The sequence below is a fragment of the Nilaparvata lugens genome, chromosome 4 (assembly GCF_014356525.2).
Source record: "Nilaparvata lugens isolate BPH chromosome 4, ASM1435652v1, whole genome shotgun sequence".
In the NCBI taxonomy this organism is placed as follows: domain Eukaryota; kingdom Metazoa; phylum Arthropoda; class Insecta; order Hemiptera; family Delphacidae; genus Nilaparvata; species Nilaparvata lugens.
In genome coordinates this window covers 21,225,714-21,245,325 of record NC_052507.1, presented here as the reverse complement: position 1 = coordinate 21,245,325, position 19,612 = coordinate 21,225,714, and the positions used below count along the sequence as shown (strand labels likewise).

Below are 19,612 nucleotides of genomic sequence, written 5' to 3'. Positions count from 1 at the left end.
AAATATATTTGATATACATTAGATAAATAATCTAATCTAATTTATTAGATTATAAAAATTTGGGAGTTTGGGAGTTGAAAAGTGTTCATTATTTTGGATGCTCAGTGACAATACAAAAAAACATTATTCTCAATTACTATTTTTCTAATTTATAAGAGAAGTTGATGATTTTTGTATTGTGTTGCATTTATACAGTGAGACTCAGCAATCTCACAATTTGAGTGAGACCGAAGAAAATTGATCCATTGACTGTGGAGAGGCGTATGTAAGAAACCAAAATGAAAATTTAATAATTTGATTAATAATTAAATTTGAATACAAAATTTTATTCAAAACCCAAAATAATTGAAAAATTTAATTAGTTATTCATTTGATAAATATTTTTATTTTGAATGTTGTTTTGTGAATTATCTAAAATTTATTTTATACACAAAAGCATCAAACTTAACATTGAAAACGAGAAGTAAAATCTTTATTGATCCTATATAAATTATCTAATCATGAAACCATGATACAAACAACAACTAAATACACAAAAATTATTTGTCTAGGAGATGCGTTTCAACATAAATTGAAATTACATAACAATAATTCATCACTATCAATTGAATAAATATTGCTTACTTTATGATTTAGAAAAGTACAAGCTTTTACGTGTACAAGTACAAGCTTTGAATGCAATACCAGAAATTAGATTGATTATACAAGAGTGTCTCACAGATAAGAAACACGCTCACATAATAGTTTGTGATTATTTGTGAATTAGTATTGGTGGCATAGAAATGAAACAACTGGGAATCATGAACCAAGAGGCTACTTTATTTGCCCTGAAACTTATCAGTCCAAATAGGCTAATAGATTATTTCATTCGTCAATAGGAAACAAAGCATGTATTGAAGTTTGTTAATTTTATTTCACTGTGATTCTGTAAATTAATTATTTAGGAGTTTAAAAACTATTCAACTTACAAGATAAAACGTTACCTGATTCAGTGTAATAAATTAAAAAAATAATATTGAACTAAAAGAAGTTGAACCTCTACACGGAGAGTTTCAATATTAGGCAATCTTATTTTAAATTTTATCCAATTCATTTCAACTTTTCAATTATTCTTCTTCAAGAATATCAGTATTTTAGAATATTTAAAGTGTTGATAATTTGTTTTTGGCTATTCTATCAAATTAGAATAGCCTAATTTAGTTCATTCCAGCTATTCATTCTTGATGTGAAAATTGTTACGAATTGAACAATAATTACAAATTAAACTATTTGTTATGAATGATCAAATTAATCCCACTCTGAACATTTTATCCTATTATATTAAGCGAGCAATTTCTGTATGACTGTTTATATTTTTATAATATCTGGTTATTTTTATCTTATACTATTAAACGAGCAATTTCTGTTTATATGTTTAGATGTTTCTATGTTTACATATATATCTGTATGTGACCGGATCTCAAAAACGGCTCTAACGATTCTCACGAAATTCGGAACATAGTAGGTTTATGATATAAAAATTCGATTGCACTAGGTCTCATCCCTAGGAAAACTCGCTGAACAACATTAAAAGGATAATTCATCCTTGGAAAAACAGCTGAGATTTTCGTCGTTTTTAGATATGAAAATGAGTGAGCGAGTGCGTCTGTGGAAAATCAAAATATCTCATCCCCGAAATTCGCAAGCTGACGTATAGCCAAACTGTAAAATATAAACACAACCTCAACAATGAAGAAACCTTGAGGGTTTGAAATGTGAAATTAATTATAATAAGTCAAAAATAATAATCATATTCAAAATAGAAACATATTTTCGTGATATTTCCAAATTCATCAAATAGTTAAATTTTCTTTCAATTCTTCAACACTAAAACTTTTTTTAGCAGATGCACACAGCTGTTGGTTGGCCTTTGCATGTGTAGTATTTCGTTTATAAAGTAATGTGACAAAGTATTAGCAATGACCATAAATTTAGTGTATGAATAACAGTCCTAACAATCCGATTAATTAATTAATAATAATATATAAGTAATTCTCAATTGAAAACTTCATCATATAAATGTGAATGTTGGGCTAAATTTTTACTCTAAAAAGACCAAAATAGTAACTAGATGATATTAGTGTAGAATAGTAAATGGTAAATTAACAAATATTGTAGTGAATCATTCTATAAACTATAAATACAATATAATTTCCTCTTTCGTTATAAAATTTGTATGCTTTTGTACTCCAGAGCTAAGCTCGGTCCCCCGATATTATCTGGTTATTTATGTTCAACGGATCTCGAAAACGGCTCTAACGATTTTCACGAAATTTGGAACATAATAAGTTTATGAAATAAAAATTCGATTGCACTAGGTCTCATCCTTGAGAAAACTCGCTGAACGAGATTAAAATTATAATTCATCTTTGGCTGAAACAGCTGTGGATAGTAAAAAAGTGAGTGAGCGAGTGAGTATGTGAAAAATCAAAATATCGCATCCCCGAAATTCATAAGATGATATAATTATAGCCAGATGTGAAATATAAACACGATCATTTTAGAGAATTGTGTTCTGTCTATCAATAAATAAAAATAACGAGCGAAGCTCGGTGCCCCGTTATTTGGATTAAATTTAGGAACAGAAGAAGTTTTGGTCTTTTAACACCTGTTTTGTTTTTCATTTTGTTAGTGTAATTGTTATTCAATAAATATAAAATAAAAGTATGAATGTTTAATTCATTTACAATCTCATTTTTAATTAATATATTAGATACTATATATAATCGATAAAAAGTAAAACATTACTTGTAATATCGTTGTAGAACAAACATATTACTATTTAGTTTATAAAATGTACATACCGCTACTAAGAGATTCTACAGAGGTTCTACAGTTTCTAACATAAGTTTCAACAATAAGAAACTAAATGCAAAAATAATACTATACGCAGTTTAAGAATGAGGACCATTGGCATTGCCATTTGCCATGTAACTGAATTCGACCAATGTTATCCAAGATCTTTCACCTCAAAAGTATAATAGCATCATGCAGCTTTATTTGGCAACTGACGCTTATCCTTTCTCTATGCTGAAATCTACCGTTATTAGCTTGTGATATGGAAATTGGAAGGGAGGAATGGTCTTTGACATGACCCCGGAGATATACACTTCCCCATGATTGGCAACTCTTTTAATGGAAAGAAAATATTTTCATTTACTTCCCTTCTCTCAGAAATTTGTTGACTCTTAAATAACGTCCCCGTTGAGAGCTAAACCCCTACACCCTAATCTTTGATCGAAATATCTTCCACCTCCCTTCAAGATGAAAGAGATTAAAATGTATGAATACAGTATACTCATTGAAAATCTAACTAAATATTCATTAATTAATTAGGAACTAAAACTTTAAACCCTAATCTTTAAAAGAGATATTTTCCATTACTCTTTGAAATAACAAAAGAAAGTAAACTATATGAATACACAGTACAATCATGTTGAACCAATCATGAAAATGATAATTATTGTTATAAATATAATATCCATTCATTATTTGAGTAATAACGGAATTTCCATGAAAAATACAAGCTTAGTTAATAATATGATTTCTCATTTTTATTTATACCCTTATTGGAAAAACTGAAAATAATAGTTCGATAAAATATGAAATAACAATATTATTGATCTAAATTAATTAGATGAATATTACTCAATTACTCTATTACTCAAAATTGAAACTGCTGTGGTAGTTTCTGTATGCAACAATATTATGCAACTGTATTATTGCATAGGTACTAGGCACCACAGCATTAAGGCAATTACAATAATTTAGAAAATTATCTTCACCATTAACTAGGATGTAATCAAAGAAATTGAAATATCAAGAATAGAAACCAGATACTAACAAGTAATAAAAGAGTTGATTAAAACCTATAATGTGGAATTACCTATAGGTTATAGGTTGTTCGTGGAATAAACAATAGGCCTTTGTTTTAACACGTTGGATTCTTTGTTTTAAACATTTTAATGTATTGATCTACAAACATCAAAAGTATTAGATTTAAGAAATTTCAAGCATTTAGATTTACAGCATTTTTCAAGTTATGAAGAAGTTAAAATATATTGTTTAGATTAGACACTTTAGATTTTACATGATTTCAAATCAAACATTTTTTTCATATTCTGGGGAGGAAAAATATTGAGTACTGTAGTGATAATAAGTATCAAATTACTGAATGAAAGTATCAAGTTAACTTAAGAGATACTCTCAATAAATTCTAGTATTAATGGAATTTTATGGCATTCTTAAGCTGGATTTACACCAAAGTTATTAACAAAATGTTAATAGCTTAATCCTTATAGATTCTATTAGATTGAACAGAGCTTGACAAACACATATGTTCATCATGTGTATGATAAGTTATGTTCAATCTAATAGAATCTATAAGGCTGGCTTTTTCATTTTGTTACTAACTTTGGTGTGAACGCAGCTTTAATTTCAAATTCATAAGTTATCTCAATTTCAGGGAAATAAATTGAACATACCACATGTACTTCTTTCTGGATTCTATTCGACTACTTAATTTGGGGAAAATTATTAATGAATGAAAAAGTTTTTATTCTCAAAAAGTAAGTTGTTGCACACATTTTAGATGTTAAAATTGAAATAAATTAAAAGAATAGTTCTCATCACCTAGAACGAGTCTGTGTGTGAGGAGAGCCGTGTACAATACATTATAAATCAATTTGCTTAGCACTTGACAGAAATGTATGTACATCAATTATAACTACTTCAAAAATAATCGGCTTTATTTACACTATAGAGTACTATACATCATGTTATATAACAACTTATGGGATTATGAATTTTGTTGTTTGTAGATAAAAAATATTCTATCAGAACCTATCATATGCTATCTAGCCGTACAGGAGGAGAAAGTGGGGAGTTTTGGAAATTTCAGAAGAAACAAAGATTGACACATGGTGACCTAATTAATTGTTGGCTGGCATCATGTCCAATGCTGAGCAGCCACCTCCCCAACCCGCGCAATGCTGATCCCCTCGGAGTGCAACATATCACAGGGAAGCTTACATAAAGGCAATAAGCCAGGTAAAACGAGTTGGATAAATTTAGGTGATGGATGAGTCCGGGAATCTGAATACCTATCTGTAATCTATTTCTAGTCGGATAGTTATGCTCAATGTTTGTGAATATATTCTTGTTTTTTATATATTAACTGCAAGACTTTTTTTGTAGAGCTGCCTTTTATTAAGAACGGGGAAATCTTGAAACAGTAAGTTTGCGGGATATCTTGCACTCTTCTTGAAGATTTTTTATAATAGCCTTCTGTGAGACAGAAAGTTGTTTCAAAACAGCTGAAGATGAACATGCTAGGATGCCATATTCCAGGAGGGATTGAACATACGCATAATATACTATTATATTATTTGTGTACAGAACAGAACATGAAATCTGTAAATAATAATTGGGAAACCCTTATCAACTACTAATTATTGCTAAGGATGTTATCACATTGAATGAGTTTATGTGCAAGTACAAGCTTGGTTATGCATGACCAATCTTACAAATGAGAAACAAAATCTGAAGAAGCAATAGTCTGAACACTTGAACTTGCTGGCTACAGCGACATACAAGTCAGGACGTGTTCCAATGGCACTTTTCAAATCTTGTTTCTCGGCTCTTGCATGATTTGAATTGCACTTGCACATATATGCCCATTCAATGTGATCACATCTTACTTAATATTTCTCAATACGGTCATACTATCGAGGTAAATTTATTTATAGATTGGGTTTTTATTTTTAATTCATTACTTCAAGCTACGAGACACATATTTACAATTCTATATTTTGGTCTATTATAGTTATTACTATATTTTGGAATATTATAATTATTCACAATATGAGTAATAAATTACTGCAAAGATACTAATAATAGAAAAATCAAATACAATTAATTTACTAGGTAGCTGTTAAGATAATTTAAAAAATAATTTAAATAATTAGTGTGTGAATTAAGTTATCATTTAGGCTACATAACATCTAGACTGTGTTTTCCAAATTAAGGTTTAAAGCAGTTTTGGGCGAATGCCTGTTGTTTTTGCCTTTATTGTATCTATTGTCTATGAATAAATGAAATGAAATAATACCAAAGATATGAATTACTAGCTGTTTAGATAATACCAGAGATATGATAAGGACATTGAACTACAGACAGAGGAGATAAAAAGAGAACCCTGTTAAGACAAACTAATATACAAATTGGACATTGGACTACAGACAGAGGAGATAAAAAGAGAACCCTGTTAAGACAAACTAATAATTACAATGTTAAGAGTTTTTGACAACGAAATAAACACATTATAAGTTACAGGCTTTACATTGGTCAAGTTTTATATAAAAAATTATATCAATAGAGTATTTAGCTATCAAACCCATTGGTCTAGCTAGCTTACTGTAGCCTATACGAACCTAACCTAATATCCAAACAAAAAATGAGCTACCCAGAACAGACAACTGAATTGACAGACTCTCAAGCAATCGTACGACATTCAAATGCAATGTAACAGAGCAATAGCTCACAGTAATAGAATGAACTAAAAGACAAAGAAATTATTAGATAAGGAACAGTAAATGTAAACGATCCTTTGTTTGATCCAACTTATTTCAACCAAAAACAATCGAATGAAGTTTGCTTTACAAGCATTAAACCACAATTATAGGCACATACAATATTGACAAGGCTTGAACCTGAACAACATAGAATTAAAATTCTACCAAATATACTTTAAAACATTATAATTTATCCATTACTTTATTCACATCGATATAAATGAAAATTAAAGGTTAGACTGACCATGGATAAGCCGACTGGTTCAACATCAAATATTTTGATTACAAACAAATGTAAATGTTAGAAAGTTTAAAGATAAGATACTCACATTACTAGACGAGAAATTATGCTTGATATCATTATATATTTTGATGGATGAGAGCAAGGTATACAAACATTAGAGCCGAAAGATAGGAACTGTGAGCTGGCGAGCACAATCTCTCACTGAGCAGCCATCTTGTTGTAGGCTGTGCTTGTGACGTAGTTTTGTTTTGGTCACGTGACGGCGTACTACTTTTGTCATGTTGTTGCGCGCGGACCGAATGTAGGTCTCGGTGCACTGGCTGTACAATGTTTTCGTAAGTATCAAACCGCGACTTGTGGTGGTGAGTAGTGTTAACCTGTGCAGTGATGAAATTTTTGACATTAGTGGTGTTTTGTGAATTGAATATGGTTATAAAGTGTGTATAATGGCTCATAAATATAGAGATGAAGTGGTTGGTAAAAGATTTCTGTCAGTGAGTGCAAGTTCTAAGCTGAAATTATCGAAAATAAGTGAGTGGGGCTGGAAGGCGGGAGTGATACGTGCTGCAACTCATAAGGATAACACTAATAAGGATCTTCAGGTAATTTAAAGTATTTTTAAATAAAATGATTCAATTTTTTACAAAAATTCAGGTATGTTATATAATGACAACTTTTTTTCTAAAATCTCAAAACTATAGGATAATTTTTGGGGTTAGAAAAGCGTTTGACAGGTTACTCTCGCAAGTTTGACGTTTGATAAGAGTTGATAAAACGTCACTTTGTAAGTTTTGAATGAATTGTGCGTTTTTGCAACTGTATAGCCTACCCCTTAAAATTATTGTATGTTCTATTAATAATTGGAAAATGAAAAATTCGTATCCAGTGGACTATGCTTTGAAAAGTCAAATATTTTGAATTCTTCTATCTCCAAAGTTTGAATAGGCTATATTGTTTTTTCAATCAATTCAGCGTTTTATACTATATCGGTTTGAGGAGTTAATTTGTTAGCCTTCAATTTTTAATCAATAGTAGCCTTACCAACTACAGTAAAGATAACAGTTGTTTCAGCAAATTATAATAAAATTACAATATTTTTTGATATATAATCTACAAATTTAATAATTAACTTATTAACTTAATCTCTAAAAGTAAAAATCAAAAGCTTGTATTTGTATTTTCTTGCTGGTAATTTTTAAAACCGAATTACATTGCAATCTTACAGTATCGTAAAAGTACATGATTATCTTACTAACTTGAATAAAATTTTTAATTATTTTCCAAAGCTTTTAATTTTTGTTCAAGTTATATAATGGTGTCACTTTTATCACGGTGTTGAAATTTTCATATTATTTCTATGGAGGATTCAAGTTTTAAAATTCAAACTCCTCACTTACGTTATTTTTCACCCTCGATATATCAGTATTTATATAACTACTTCATTTTATTTAGCTTTATGTATTTCATGAGGCTATCGATTTAAAATTTACTGAAACTTATTCTTCTATTTAAAAAATATTTATGTTAGGGAACAATATTTTTTGTCTTAACATACGACCTTATTGTATAACTTTTCTATATCACTTAATTATTGATAATTAGTGATAATCACTAATTATTGGGATTATAAAGCGTTTCAGAAATACCCCATAGACTATATTGATAGAAGTGATTATTTTACTTTGATTCACCACCTTTAAGTTTTATTTTTCAACTTTTTTGGTTTGTTATTTTTTATATTTATTTGAGGATTGTATTCGAAATTGTATTTGACTATTCATAAGGAGTTATTACTCGTTGATTGAATTCTATTTGCTTGGTATTTGATTCAAAATCAAACATCCAAACATTGGTCTACATTTTTCCCAGAGCCCTTAGTGGCTCATTTTTATACGGCAATTTCAAGTTTTCGTCATCTTTTTTATCATTAATATATATTTTCGAGGAATTGGAAAAATACTTGCTTTATGTTCAACGTTTAGCCTATATAAAAATAGGTTCTTAGCTGGTAGTAAACTATTTTCTATATAGTGTGCACAGTTAGAGTTTCTTACTGGAGTAATTTGCTAATTTTGGATCAAAAATAACTTCTAGAAAAACACAAAGCAGAACCAGTCATGACCTTCGAAGATGATTTTCGAATCTGTAAAAATAGAATTCCAACAGAAAAACTTTAAGATTTTGAATTTTGTCTAGAATCTAGATTCTAAAACGTGTTAAAAACTTTATTTATTGTTCATATAAGCTTGCTGCAAAATACCATCTTTTAAAGCTTGGCCCTTGATCAATCACTCAAACCTCAAAGGATTAGAATTGTCATTTTTTATTTTCCGAAATGGGTTTTTGCAGTAAAAATGAGTTGGAGTTGTCATCTGGGTTCCGCCCTTGTGAATTTTTTCAGTGTTCATCTTCTGTCATTAATTTCATGCATCAATTTCACACATCTGAACATTCCAGAAACGAGATTCAGTAACTTGAGATGAATCTGTATACTTTTCCATTGTATTAGGAGCATCATTTAAAATAAAAAATTGTGATGTGTTTAATAATTCTAAATTCCTAATCACACAAAAGTTCATATACTGGGTGATAAACACTTGAAGTTTTTGCTCTACGAATAAAATTATTGGTATTCTTCAAGTGAGTCCAGTGTTAGTTCAAATACCTACATACTGATTCAATTTTCCATTTTATTGCATCAGCAATCGCCCCGTCATTAAGCCAAAGTTTGTCAAATAGGAACACACTTTACCAATACGGGTATTAATACTCAGTATACTATTCAGCAACATTAGTATTTATAATTTGTAATTATTTGAATATTCAAAATGAAATTATGGGCATATGAAAATTGAACTCATTATCGAAGTTCAAATTCTAAGCAAACAAACTTTACACAAATTAAAAGAGACTATTTCAATTTTCCCGATACTGTGAATATAACTTTATTTTATAATTTATATAGAGTATAAAATAACGAGTATGATAATTAATAACAATTTATCATGTATAAAGTTTGCTACACAGCAAACATCTTTGCAGTTCCAAAGCTCGTTATATTATAGAAAAATACTCTTTTGTTTACTGAGTATCTAGAGTAAAGATAGCATGATTGTATTATAGGTCTCTGGTAATACACAGCCAAAGTGATTAGATGCAGTTCCTCCGATTAGTGTAGCATAGAGAAAAGATAGCTTTATTATATTATTTTCTCTATAGAAGTAGCTGGACGTAATAGCTCCCTGTAAGCTATAGTAGTAGCTCCCTATAATTATAATCTCGCTAGATCAAAGTGAAGAGTCAGATCTTCATTTAGCCCTTTACCAATCCAGTGATATCGTATTCATTTACAAAATTCATTCAATAGAAAAGAAACTAAAAACATACTACGTCTAAAACGTCTCTTCTCATACAAATTACACGTGATTCAGAAATGTGTAACTAACTACTTAACTCTAATCTCTAAACAGTAATGAACTAACAGTTTAGTCATAATTATCTACAAATGATTTATTATTAATAAAAAATATATTTCGAAATTGCTTTGTTTGATAAAGGAGATTTGTGAAATTGGTAATAAACCTATTAGTTCTCAGCATCCATCACAGGTTGATGATGGTTCAAATAATTACGATTCATTGAAATCTTAAACATTTTCTCTTTCCATTTGTGTAAATTTCGTTCATTTTGGATTTTTACTTCAATAACTTAGATACTGATATTTTAAAAGGAGAACATTTTCATTTGTTTTGAAACACTGCATTATTGTTTATGTTCTTCTGTAAGCAACGTGTAGCATGATAGAAAGTCTATAGAAAGCTTCTCAATAATATTGCATTCTAGAGTCATTTATTTTGTTAAAACAAGCTATATAAAGATAACGTTAGCGTTCTACTGTCGAGTTCATAGTTCAATAATTGACTGATTTATCCTAATTGTTGTCGTTAACAAAATCTCTAGAATACACATAATTAAACATTTTTGATTGCCATATTTTACAGCTATTGAAACAAAAATATTTCCGTATCGATTGTCCAAGCTCTCTCAATGATTGTGTGAATCTCAAATCATTGAGTAGAATTAAATTGAGTATAAGTTGTTAGTGTGAAAATAATTACAATGGTATGAATAGACTACTTTCTCATCAACATCTCATTTGAGATTTTACCATAATATTTCATTCATTTCCTCTTGGCTACAGTCATGTAGAGATGCTCTAATTACTTATAGGTATCTTTTAGTTAATAATGTTGATGAAAATAATAAAAATCAAGATATTTTCAGATTTAGGAAGATTATCTTATGGAAATGAGACGTAAAAGTTGAGATGAATGTACCGTACATTAAAATGTGTTCATATTTTTTTTTTTTTTTGAATCATACTCTCTACTTTTTTGTCTGTAGGGTTTCAGACTAGACAATCATCATGCAGCATAATTATTGAAATTCATGAGAATCTATTTTTTGTCTGTGTTATTGAATTGGCTTGGAATTAAAAGTTCAACCCTTCTGTTTTTAAATGAGAGTAAGACAAAGGATAATTCTAGCACTACTTATTTAAAAATTGAATATTACCTTCGAATTACTATGAAAGGAGATAAAATCATAATAATAGAGTTGTAAAAATACAATTTACAAAATTTAATTTAAGAATAAAATTTCAAAACATTTTTAAATAAAAACAATTAACTATGCTGTAACTATTGACAATTTTATAAAAAGCAATTAAAACTGAAGTACTTTTATATTATCTTAGTGGCAGTTTAAAATTCGTATATCTATCATAATTTCATTGTTTGGATGCTTTGGACAGTGATGGACAGTGCTCCTCCATTCAATTCCTAAATTGAGCTCAGTTTCTACTTTTTCTCTCATTCTCCCACAGTCATTCTTCTTAGAAAATTCTTATTGACACCTAGTAAATGGTACTATTGTAATTTTTAACCATATCATTTCGTTTTCAACTCTATTTTCCCATTTATATTTACAAATTTTCGTAAATTGAATTTTGAGATGATATTCTATTATATTTCTAATAATTTTCTTTGAAAATCCAATATTAACATTATAGCAGAAACTTTCCAAATTGAAATTCAGTCAAGTTTCTGTGAGGATTAGGCCAAGTCTTCCTGGAAATATGTCTGGAGGAATTTCGTTGGCTTAATTTGCGAATGTAGAAAGGGGGGAAGCCAACCCCAAACAGGCGTAGAAGAGTGTCGTAGCGCGTAGGGCGTGTGCGTACGCACGCGTGGGTCAATTCTACGCAGCTCTATCGATTGGGTGGCGGTGGGTACATGGGGGTGTAGGGGTGTGAGGTTTGCCACGAGAAGAATTCGGGGGTGTTGTCTGGTATTTGGCTGCCAGCCGGGGGTGTAATCTACCCCGGAAGTGATAACAGTAGTAGGAGAGGTGACCAGCTGATCAACGCTCTCAGTTCTGTGAAGTTGATGCGCGAGTACCATCTTTGACCTATAAAACTTTTCGAACTTGACATACTTTCGTTGTTAACACAGTAGGCGTACTACAATATTGGCCCGTTTTCACTTGTCGCCCATGCATCAGTGGTTTGTCATCTCAGTCAACTTCTGATGCTTTCTTCTAAAAACAAAAACTATTGTCCTTGCATTTTTCGAACTCCAGGGCACATCAATGTTACTCGTAAAACCAACTGTGGCAATTTTCATCAGGAATGTGGTTCTGAAACAATAGAAGGGAAATAATGTAGAAATGAAATGTTCCACTTCATGTCGATTCTCATTGATTGTAGAACATACCCTCTGTTTGGAATTTGCATCTTCAAATTAATTTTTGGCTCTTACAGTAACCTTCTTGAAATTGGTCTGCTCTAAGAATTATAGTTTTGTAGTGTAGGTAGGCCTACCTCAGTTACTGTCCAATTTATATTATGTGATCAATACTATGCGAACTCCAGAAGGTTCTTGTAGGCTCTTTTCATCCTCAAAAAGTACTGGTTTGTGTAATATTATCTCCTCAATCCTGAGTTTATGGCTAAGCTTGATATAGACCTATATCTATGTTTTTAATATCATATCTGTACCGGTCTGTACACAAATGTGAGCGGCAGCTCCATCTATTTCGATATACCCAAACTATACCCAATAGTTTTGATAACATTTGGGGTGAATACACTGGAAACTATGTGGTTTGGCCTGTGAAATACTAAAATATTCTTCCAAGAACTTTGGCTGTTTTCTTCTAAATAAACTGCGGCTAAAATTGAGCGGGCACACTCAGATATATATTTTTTATGCGTAGCTGTGAGTGGGAAACGGGCCTAGGAATGTAAGTTCGTGTTCGTTTTTTGTGGGAGGGGGGAGGAGGATAGGATGAAGAGGAGTGGCGTGGAGGAAGGACGCTCACCGCTCAGGATATTCCTGTCCCATCCTGGAGTGTTGCGAGGGGTCATTGCCCCGCCCCAGTCAGTCTGTATTGCTCTTCAAAGATTCCTCCTCCTCTCCTTCTCCTTACCCCCTCCACTCTGACTCATCTTCATCCTCTTTCTGCAGGTGTGGCAAACGATCGCGGAAAATGAAAAAAGTTGGGAATGCTCCGAATTTTTCAAGTGTTGCAAAAATAACAGTTTTTAATGGTGCGGCAGTTCTTTGCCTATGTAAGCATCACGTGCCATTGTAATAACTGAGAAACGATGTCTGCCTTGAACCTAATATTTTTTGAAGATGAATTCTTGGAAAACTGTGAATATTAGCTCGAAAAACCTGTAATATTTATTTAGCTCCAAGATTCCAAATAAAATTAATTTTCAGAACGACACTCATCTTCAAAACCCCCCTTAAAACCTTAAACTCTCCTCAGAGAGTGTATTAGTTTGTAGAGAGTTTATATCAGTTTATAGAGAGCTATATTAATTTTCAAATACCTTGTTATTGCTTCTTCAATTCTTTACAGATAAAGTCTTTGGTGATTTTGAGAGCTTGTTGAATCCTACTAGTTATCCTACTACTTTAAATCTTAATGAATTATTTTTCAGATAAACCCAAACACTGAATTTCCCTTCAATTAATTTGATGCAGAAATCAAAAACGGTCATCAGATCATATTTCAAATAATTTAAATTAATACACATTGTATGGAAGATGTAGGATATTCATCGTTCTACTCATAAATAATATATTTGTTCTGATTAGAGTGAATAAAAAAGATGATTCATTCATCTTATCTATCCAGTAGTATAGAAAGTACCTATAGATATTATATAGGCCTACACTATGGTTCCATCCACCTTGAGTATGAACAAAAGTATATTTATTAAAATACTATGTAATATGTATAACATTCATAATACTCTATTGGTCCCTCTGTTTTCAGCATTTTCTACTTGGGTCTTCACATAATTGATGAGAGGTCATAATATATCATTTGATCATCGATCAAAATTATTTTTAATTACTCTATTTTTTAGTTATTATCTATAATTAGTTTTTTCATCGTAATTTCTTTTGGATGAAGCATAAATAATTACAACAGAATCGAAGTCGTACAGAAGTGATACGGTACAGTAGCTGTAGCTGTAGTGACTGCCCAGCCCCAGACAGTCAGTCACTAGTCACTACTATTGGGTTGATTTCTCCTTGTGCAGCTAGGGCCATTGAACCTTATGGCAATTAATTCCAAATATCAGATTCTGTAGTTGAAGCTAGTTTTTCTTTCCACAATGATGAGATACAGTTTCTTGTCGTTGATAATATTATTTATTCATCGTTCTAAAAAATCTGTAACAGTTTATATTTCTAAGTTAAATTTGTCTCGGTTATTAATCTTGATCCATCGGTTATGGTAGATCAAAGTTATGATAAATTTATGGTAGATCAAAGTTATGATAAATTTATGGTAGATCAAAGTTATGATAAATTTATGGTAGATCAAAGTTATGATTACGGTTATGGTAAATTTATGGTAGATCAAAGTTATGATAAATTTATGGTAGATCAAAGTTATGATAAATTTATGGTAGATCAAAGTTATGATAAATTTATGGTAGATCAAAGTTATGATAAATTTATGGTAGATCAAAGTTATGATAAATTTATGGTAGATCAAAGTTATGATAAATTTATGGTAGATCAAAGTTATGATTACGGTTATGGTAAATTTATGGTAGATCAAATTTAATTTCCCTCCACTAGACACTTTCCACATTATTTCTCTTTAGGAATGGTCATGAAGGATATAAGTTATAAAGTCTCATGAAAAGTACAAAGAAAACTCAAAAGAAATAGTAAATTGTATCATTATCAAACCAGATCGAAAGTATAATAGGCCTACTTTGAAATTAATTGCCTGTGATATTTTGTTATAAGTTAATAACATACCATTCTACATACAACATGTTATTATAATTTATATGCTTTAGTCTATTTAGTATTTCACTATTCGGTTTATGACGAATTCGCATTATGACGTAGATAGAAGCAATCATACACAGTTTCATTATTTACGTATTCTCATTCTCGTAACTGAAAGCTGAAAGTGTAATTTATAAAGAAATTACTATTTTCATTACTTTTATAAAAAAAATATGATATTATTTTCAATATACTGTAACTAGTAACCAAATTTATATTTTTACTTATATTTCTGGTTTGTTGAAGAAGAGATAGAAACACAAGTCTTGTTTAATTTCTGTTGTCATTCATGTGTTGAGCAAGTAATTGTGAGAGATAATGAAAAGGTATGTTAGAAAGTGGGCCAAGTTGATAGCTTCAGGTCGAGCAATCATCCTTATCATTGAGTGGGATTTGATTTTTTAATTGTTTACACTCAGACTCAGTTTGAGTAATCAGTAGTGAGAGTAGGCTACTTGAGGCAGCAAGGTCGCTTTTGTGATGAAACTGCCATTATCAGTAGAATTAATTACTAATGTATTAGGTTCGTTCACAAAACTTTCAGTGTGTTTTCAGTTCCTAGTATTGTTGTTATCTTAATTTATCCACTCCGAGTAAATTCACTTTTGAGAAGATTGAAATAAAGATCACATTAAACTGTTTTTTTTTCTTTTTATTTTCCGAAGTTATTTTATTGAAAGTATTCTGTACTGTCAACTCCAAAATTTTTCGATCAAGTATAAATTAATGCAGTATATTATTTAACAAAGAGAATTTTCCTAAAATTCTATCCTAAAATATCATATCATTACTATCACAAAATGTTACAATCAACTTTCGCGATAACTGGATATCGTATATTATAATAGTAAGTTGGTGTTTATTCTAGATTGAATTTTCGAAATTATTTATGGTGAAGTCTAAAAAATTAATGAATTAATATTATTTAATTACAAACAATATAAATTTCAAACCTTGCAGACAACAAATTATTATCAATGTACCTTACAGTATTTGTATGAAGAACACTAATTATTTATATCCTATTCTATTTATAAATTCCTGTTTCGTAATATGCAAGTTTGTTGAATTACAATACATTGAAAAATCGTTTGAATTTTCATTCCTTGAGCTTAGTGAATAAATAACGACAAGATTCATGTGATACTGTAATAAACAAAATGCAATACAATCCCTAGGCTCTGGTGGCCTTAGGCTAATAGAATGTTTACTTGAGCCTAGTAGAATAAAATCCAACTGCCATCTAATAACTTTTGGAGAAATCTGCCTTGAATCGCAGTATATTGGTGTAATCCGTAGCGTAATGTTATTGCAACTGGACGCAGGTCATTGCTTTGATTCAGTTCAGAAATAGCTCACGTCCGACATCGCGCAGCTCTGCTTTGCTCGCATTGTGTGAAAGTAGACCACTGAACCTCTCAACGGTTTCTTGTAGCATTTGAAAATTGAACGAGCTCAAATTTAGATCGCTATTTGGACGAGACCCACCTTTGCCATGCTGGTTCTGAGTATGTGCTGGATTTATATCAATTGGGAAGAATTTATTTTTAGTATTTTTCAGATAAGAGAGTGTTATGACGTAATATTTAAACACAATCTATATTATCATAACGCATAACCTATGGATAAGATGTTCACCAAAATTCCAACGTTACTTATTCAAGATTCAATAATTCGAATTGAATTTATTCAATTAATTCTTACGTAATTTTCCATTGTCTCGAGAGATTCAAATGAGACTTGCTATTTTGATTATGGAGGCTTTACTAAGTGTAACATCTTCTGATATCATCAGAGTAGGCCTATCAATCTTGATTCTTGAGTGTATAGCAAACTTTGATTACTATAATTATAAGAAAAAGAACCATTCACGACTTCCTCCGCTTTCTAATATTGAATTGGAAGGACTGAGAGTTTGATGCTGTTCTAATAGATTATTGCATAGTTTAATGTATTGTGTCAAAAACTAGTATATAGGGTTGTGAATACTGGATTGAGTAAACTACTCACTTGATTAACTACCTAACAAATTGTTCAGATGTCTTTTTCTAATATACTGTGGAGGATGCATTAATATTAATTGAATAATGAATTTTAAATTGAATGTCGACATTTGACAAGTTGACTGGTCAATAGGTTGTTGCCTCTGAGTCTAGATTGTCCCCACAAAAATCTACATCTTTAAATTTGGATGAATTGTCTCATTGAAAGAACTTTTAAAAGACAATTATTGAAAATAGTTTTTTCATATTAATCTTTGAATATTATTTCTCTTTTTCGATAGTAATTAATTACAAATCTTATCAATCTGAAAAAAATTATTCAATTGAAATGATACAAAAATATAAATTAGTAGGTAATAATTTTATTTCAAATTATTTTTTGTTCGAAATGAGTTACAGAATTTATTATTCCTTAATTAAATGAGTCTAATTTCTTAATTATCTTTTCATTTCTACATGTTTGTAGATGTGTATAGACTGCAGCGCATTCCCGTGATCTGTCAAAAAATTTTAATATCCTCCTCTTCTTACAAGAATCATGAATAAGATCTAACTTTTATTTCAAAGGCGTAGTTTGCACAATTCCAAGTTATTCGAGTACTGTATCATTTTACTTTCATGAATTGTCAAATTTTCCATTTCCAACCTATTACCATAATAGTGTAGGCCTAATGGTGTAACTTACAATATGGTCATTGTTTGGGCTGCGTGGTCGACTGCCCAGTTTCGGTTTATGCCTCTAATGATGGTCTTGTCTTGAAGGTTGAAGGTTGTACGAACAGCGGACCATACTCTTCTACTGCACAGTTCCATGCTGAGGTCGCTGACCTTTTCAGGCTTCACTCTCCATACCTCTGAAACTCTACTTTCTTGTTGCGTCTTCCAATCCAATTCTAGTGGCAATCAATGTTATTATAACAATTCAAGGGGCATTCTCAAAATCTATTACTGTTTTCATGATTTGGAATCAAATTCTTTTTAATATTCAAAGACTTGTATTGAGGAACTTGTATTGTATTTAGTCATTAATCCTTAATGATTATTTTCGAGCTCCTAACTACTAACTTCAAACTCCTAGTCCTCTAACTACTACCAGGATCAGGAACATTATCAGATTCAATTCAAATATGAATAGATATAATATTTTAAAGCTTTTTCCAATAAGTTATTATTGTACAATTATGTGATTCATTATTTTTCGGGATCCATTCTATTACATTATTGAATAACTAATTTGACTTACTCATTTGGATTTCTTGCAACCTCCGGGTTTTTTTCGAAAAACTGAAATTTTTGAAAACATAATCCAGAACATAATCTTTAGCTTGTTCTTGTAAGTTTTAACTTGTTCCGGGATTCTAATCGTCATCCTTTCGATATTACTTCTCCAGCTCCGACCATATTATTCTTGAACTTTTCAGGTGTGGAGAATATAGGTATTCATCTCTCTTTTTATTTCAACACATAGAGTATTTTCTCCCTTGTGCAGTATTTAACTGATTTTATAAATAGCATTTCTGATGCTTGCATCCTGCTTAAATCTATTTTCCAGGGATCGATGCTTCTGAGCCGTACAAGAGTGCTGGGCTGGGACTGCCATTACCTTATAAAACTTCATCATAGTCTCTCTTCAGGCTTTATTCTCAAAGTGCTTTGATATTGTCCTGTACTAAATCTACCGATTTTAATCAGGTCTTGCATCTTGGAATGAGATATCGCAACCCAAGTATAGAAAACGAGATACATGCTCAAGGATCTCATCATTTTATTATTATAGGCTTTCTCCCAAAGAAACAGATATGTTGAAACAATTATTATGTATATTATCAAGTTGCTCTATTTTACGTTTCCTGCACATCTATTTGTCAACAAGAGAACAAAAAGAAATACAGTATTTCGTCATTTTTCAACTCTCAGCTCTTGTGAATCATCCAAGGCGATAAGCCTTACAAGGCTGGTTGATTGCCTTTCTTATAATCCTTGTTTAGAAATGTGGAATAGTTAACCTTTCAGTCCAACTATTGGTAGCCTTCAGCTACACAGTTTTCTATCTGTATTTTTTATATTATAAAAATTATTCTTTGTAGCATTAAATATCCAAGTTACTGCATTGACTGAGTAAAGTTGGTTGCTGGTTGATGGTCGGCAACAACTGGAATTTTTATGGTGGAAACATGTCTCTGGAATGAGATTTCCCCTTTTCTTCCAGCTCACTATTGATGGAGTGCAACGTTGCCCCAACCCCCACTCCAACTGTTTGTTGACCCGGCATGGGCGCTCTATCTTTTATTATCACTCTCTCTCACTCGCTCCCGTGATTCGGTGCTGCGTCTTTCTCTGTTGCTGGGCCGTGACCTCCTTTGGCGTTTG

General features: G+C 31.0%; 2 protein-coding genes across 5 annotated transcripts in view; one reads left to right on the top strand and one right to left on the bottom strand.

The window, feature by feature from the left end:
• The window catches only part of LOC111056540 (receptor expression-enhancing protein 1), a 50,984-nt gene extending 43,893 nt beyond the window's left edge, over positions 1–7,091 (bottom strand). For 2 of the 3 annotated variants that reach the window (XM_039426932.1, XM_039426933.1), the window contains exon 1: positions 6,941–7,080. In XM_039426932.1, the coding sequence (XP_039282866.1) occupies positions 6,941–6,972 (32 nt within the window). In that variant the 5' untranslated portion in view covers positions 6,973–7,080. Of the gene's footprint in view, positions 1–6,940 lie in introns of all 3 variants that reach the window. The other variant, XM_039426930.1, reaches the window with a different exon arrangement.
• Positions 7,092–7,197: 106 nt separating this feature from the next.
• LOC111043754 (lysine-specific demethylase 3A-like) overlaps positions 7,198–19,612 on the top strand; it is a 307,135-nt gene continuing 294,720 nt past the window's right edge. For both annotated transcript variants that reach the window (XM_039426923.1, XM_039426922.1), the window contains exon 1: positions 7,198–7,457. In XM_039426923.1, the coding sequence (XP_039282857.1) occupies positions 7,302–7,457 (156 nt within the window). In that variant the 5' untranslated portion in view covers positions 7,198–7,301. The remainder of the gene's footprint in view (positions 7,458–19,612) is intronic.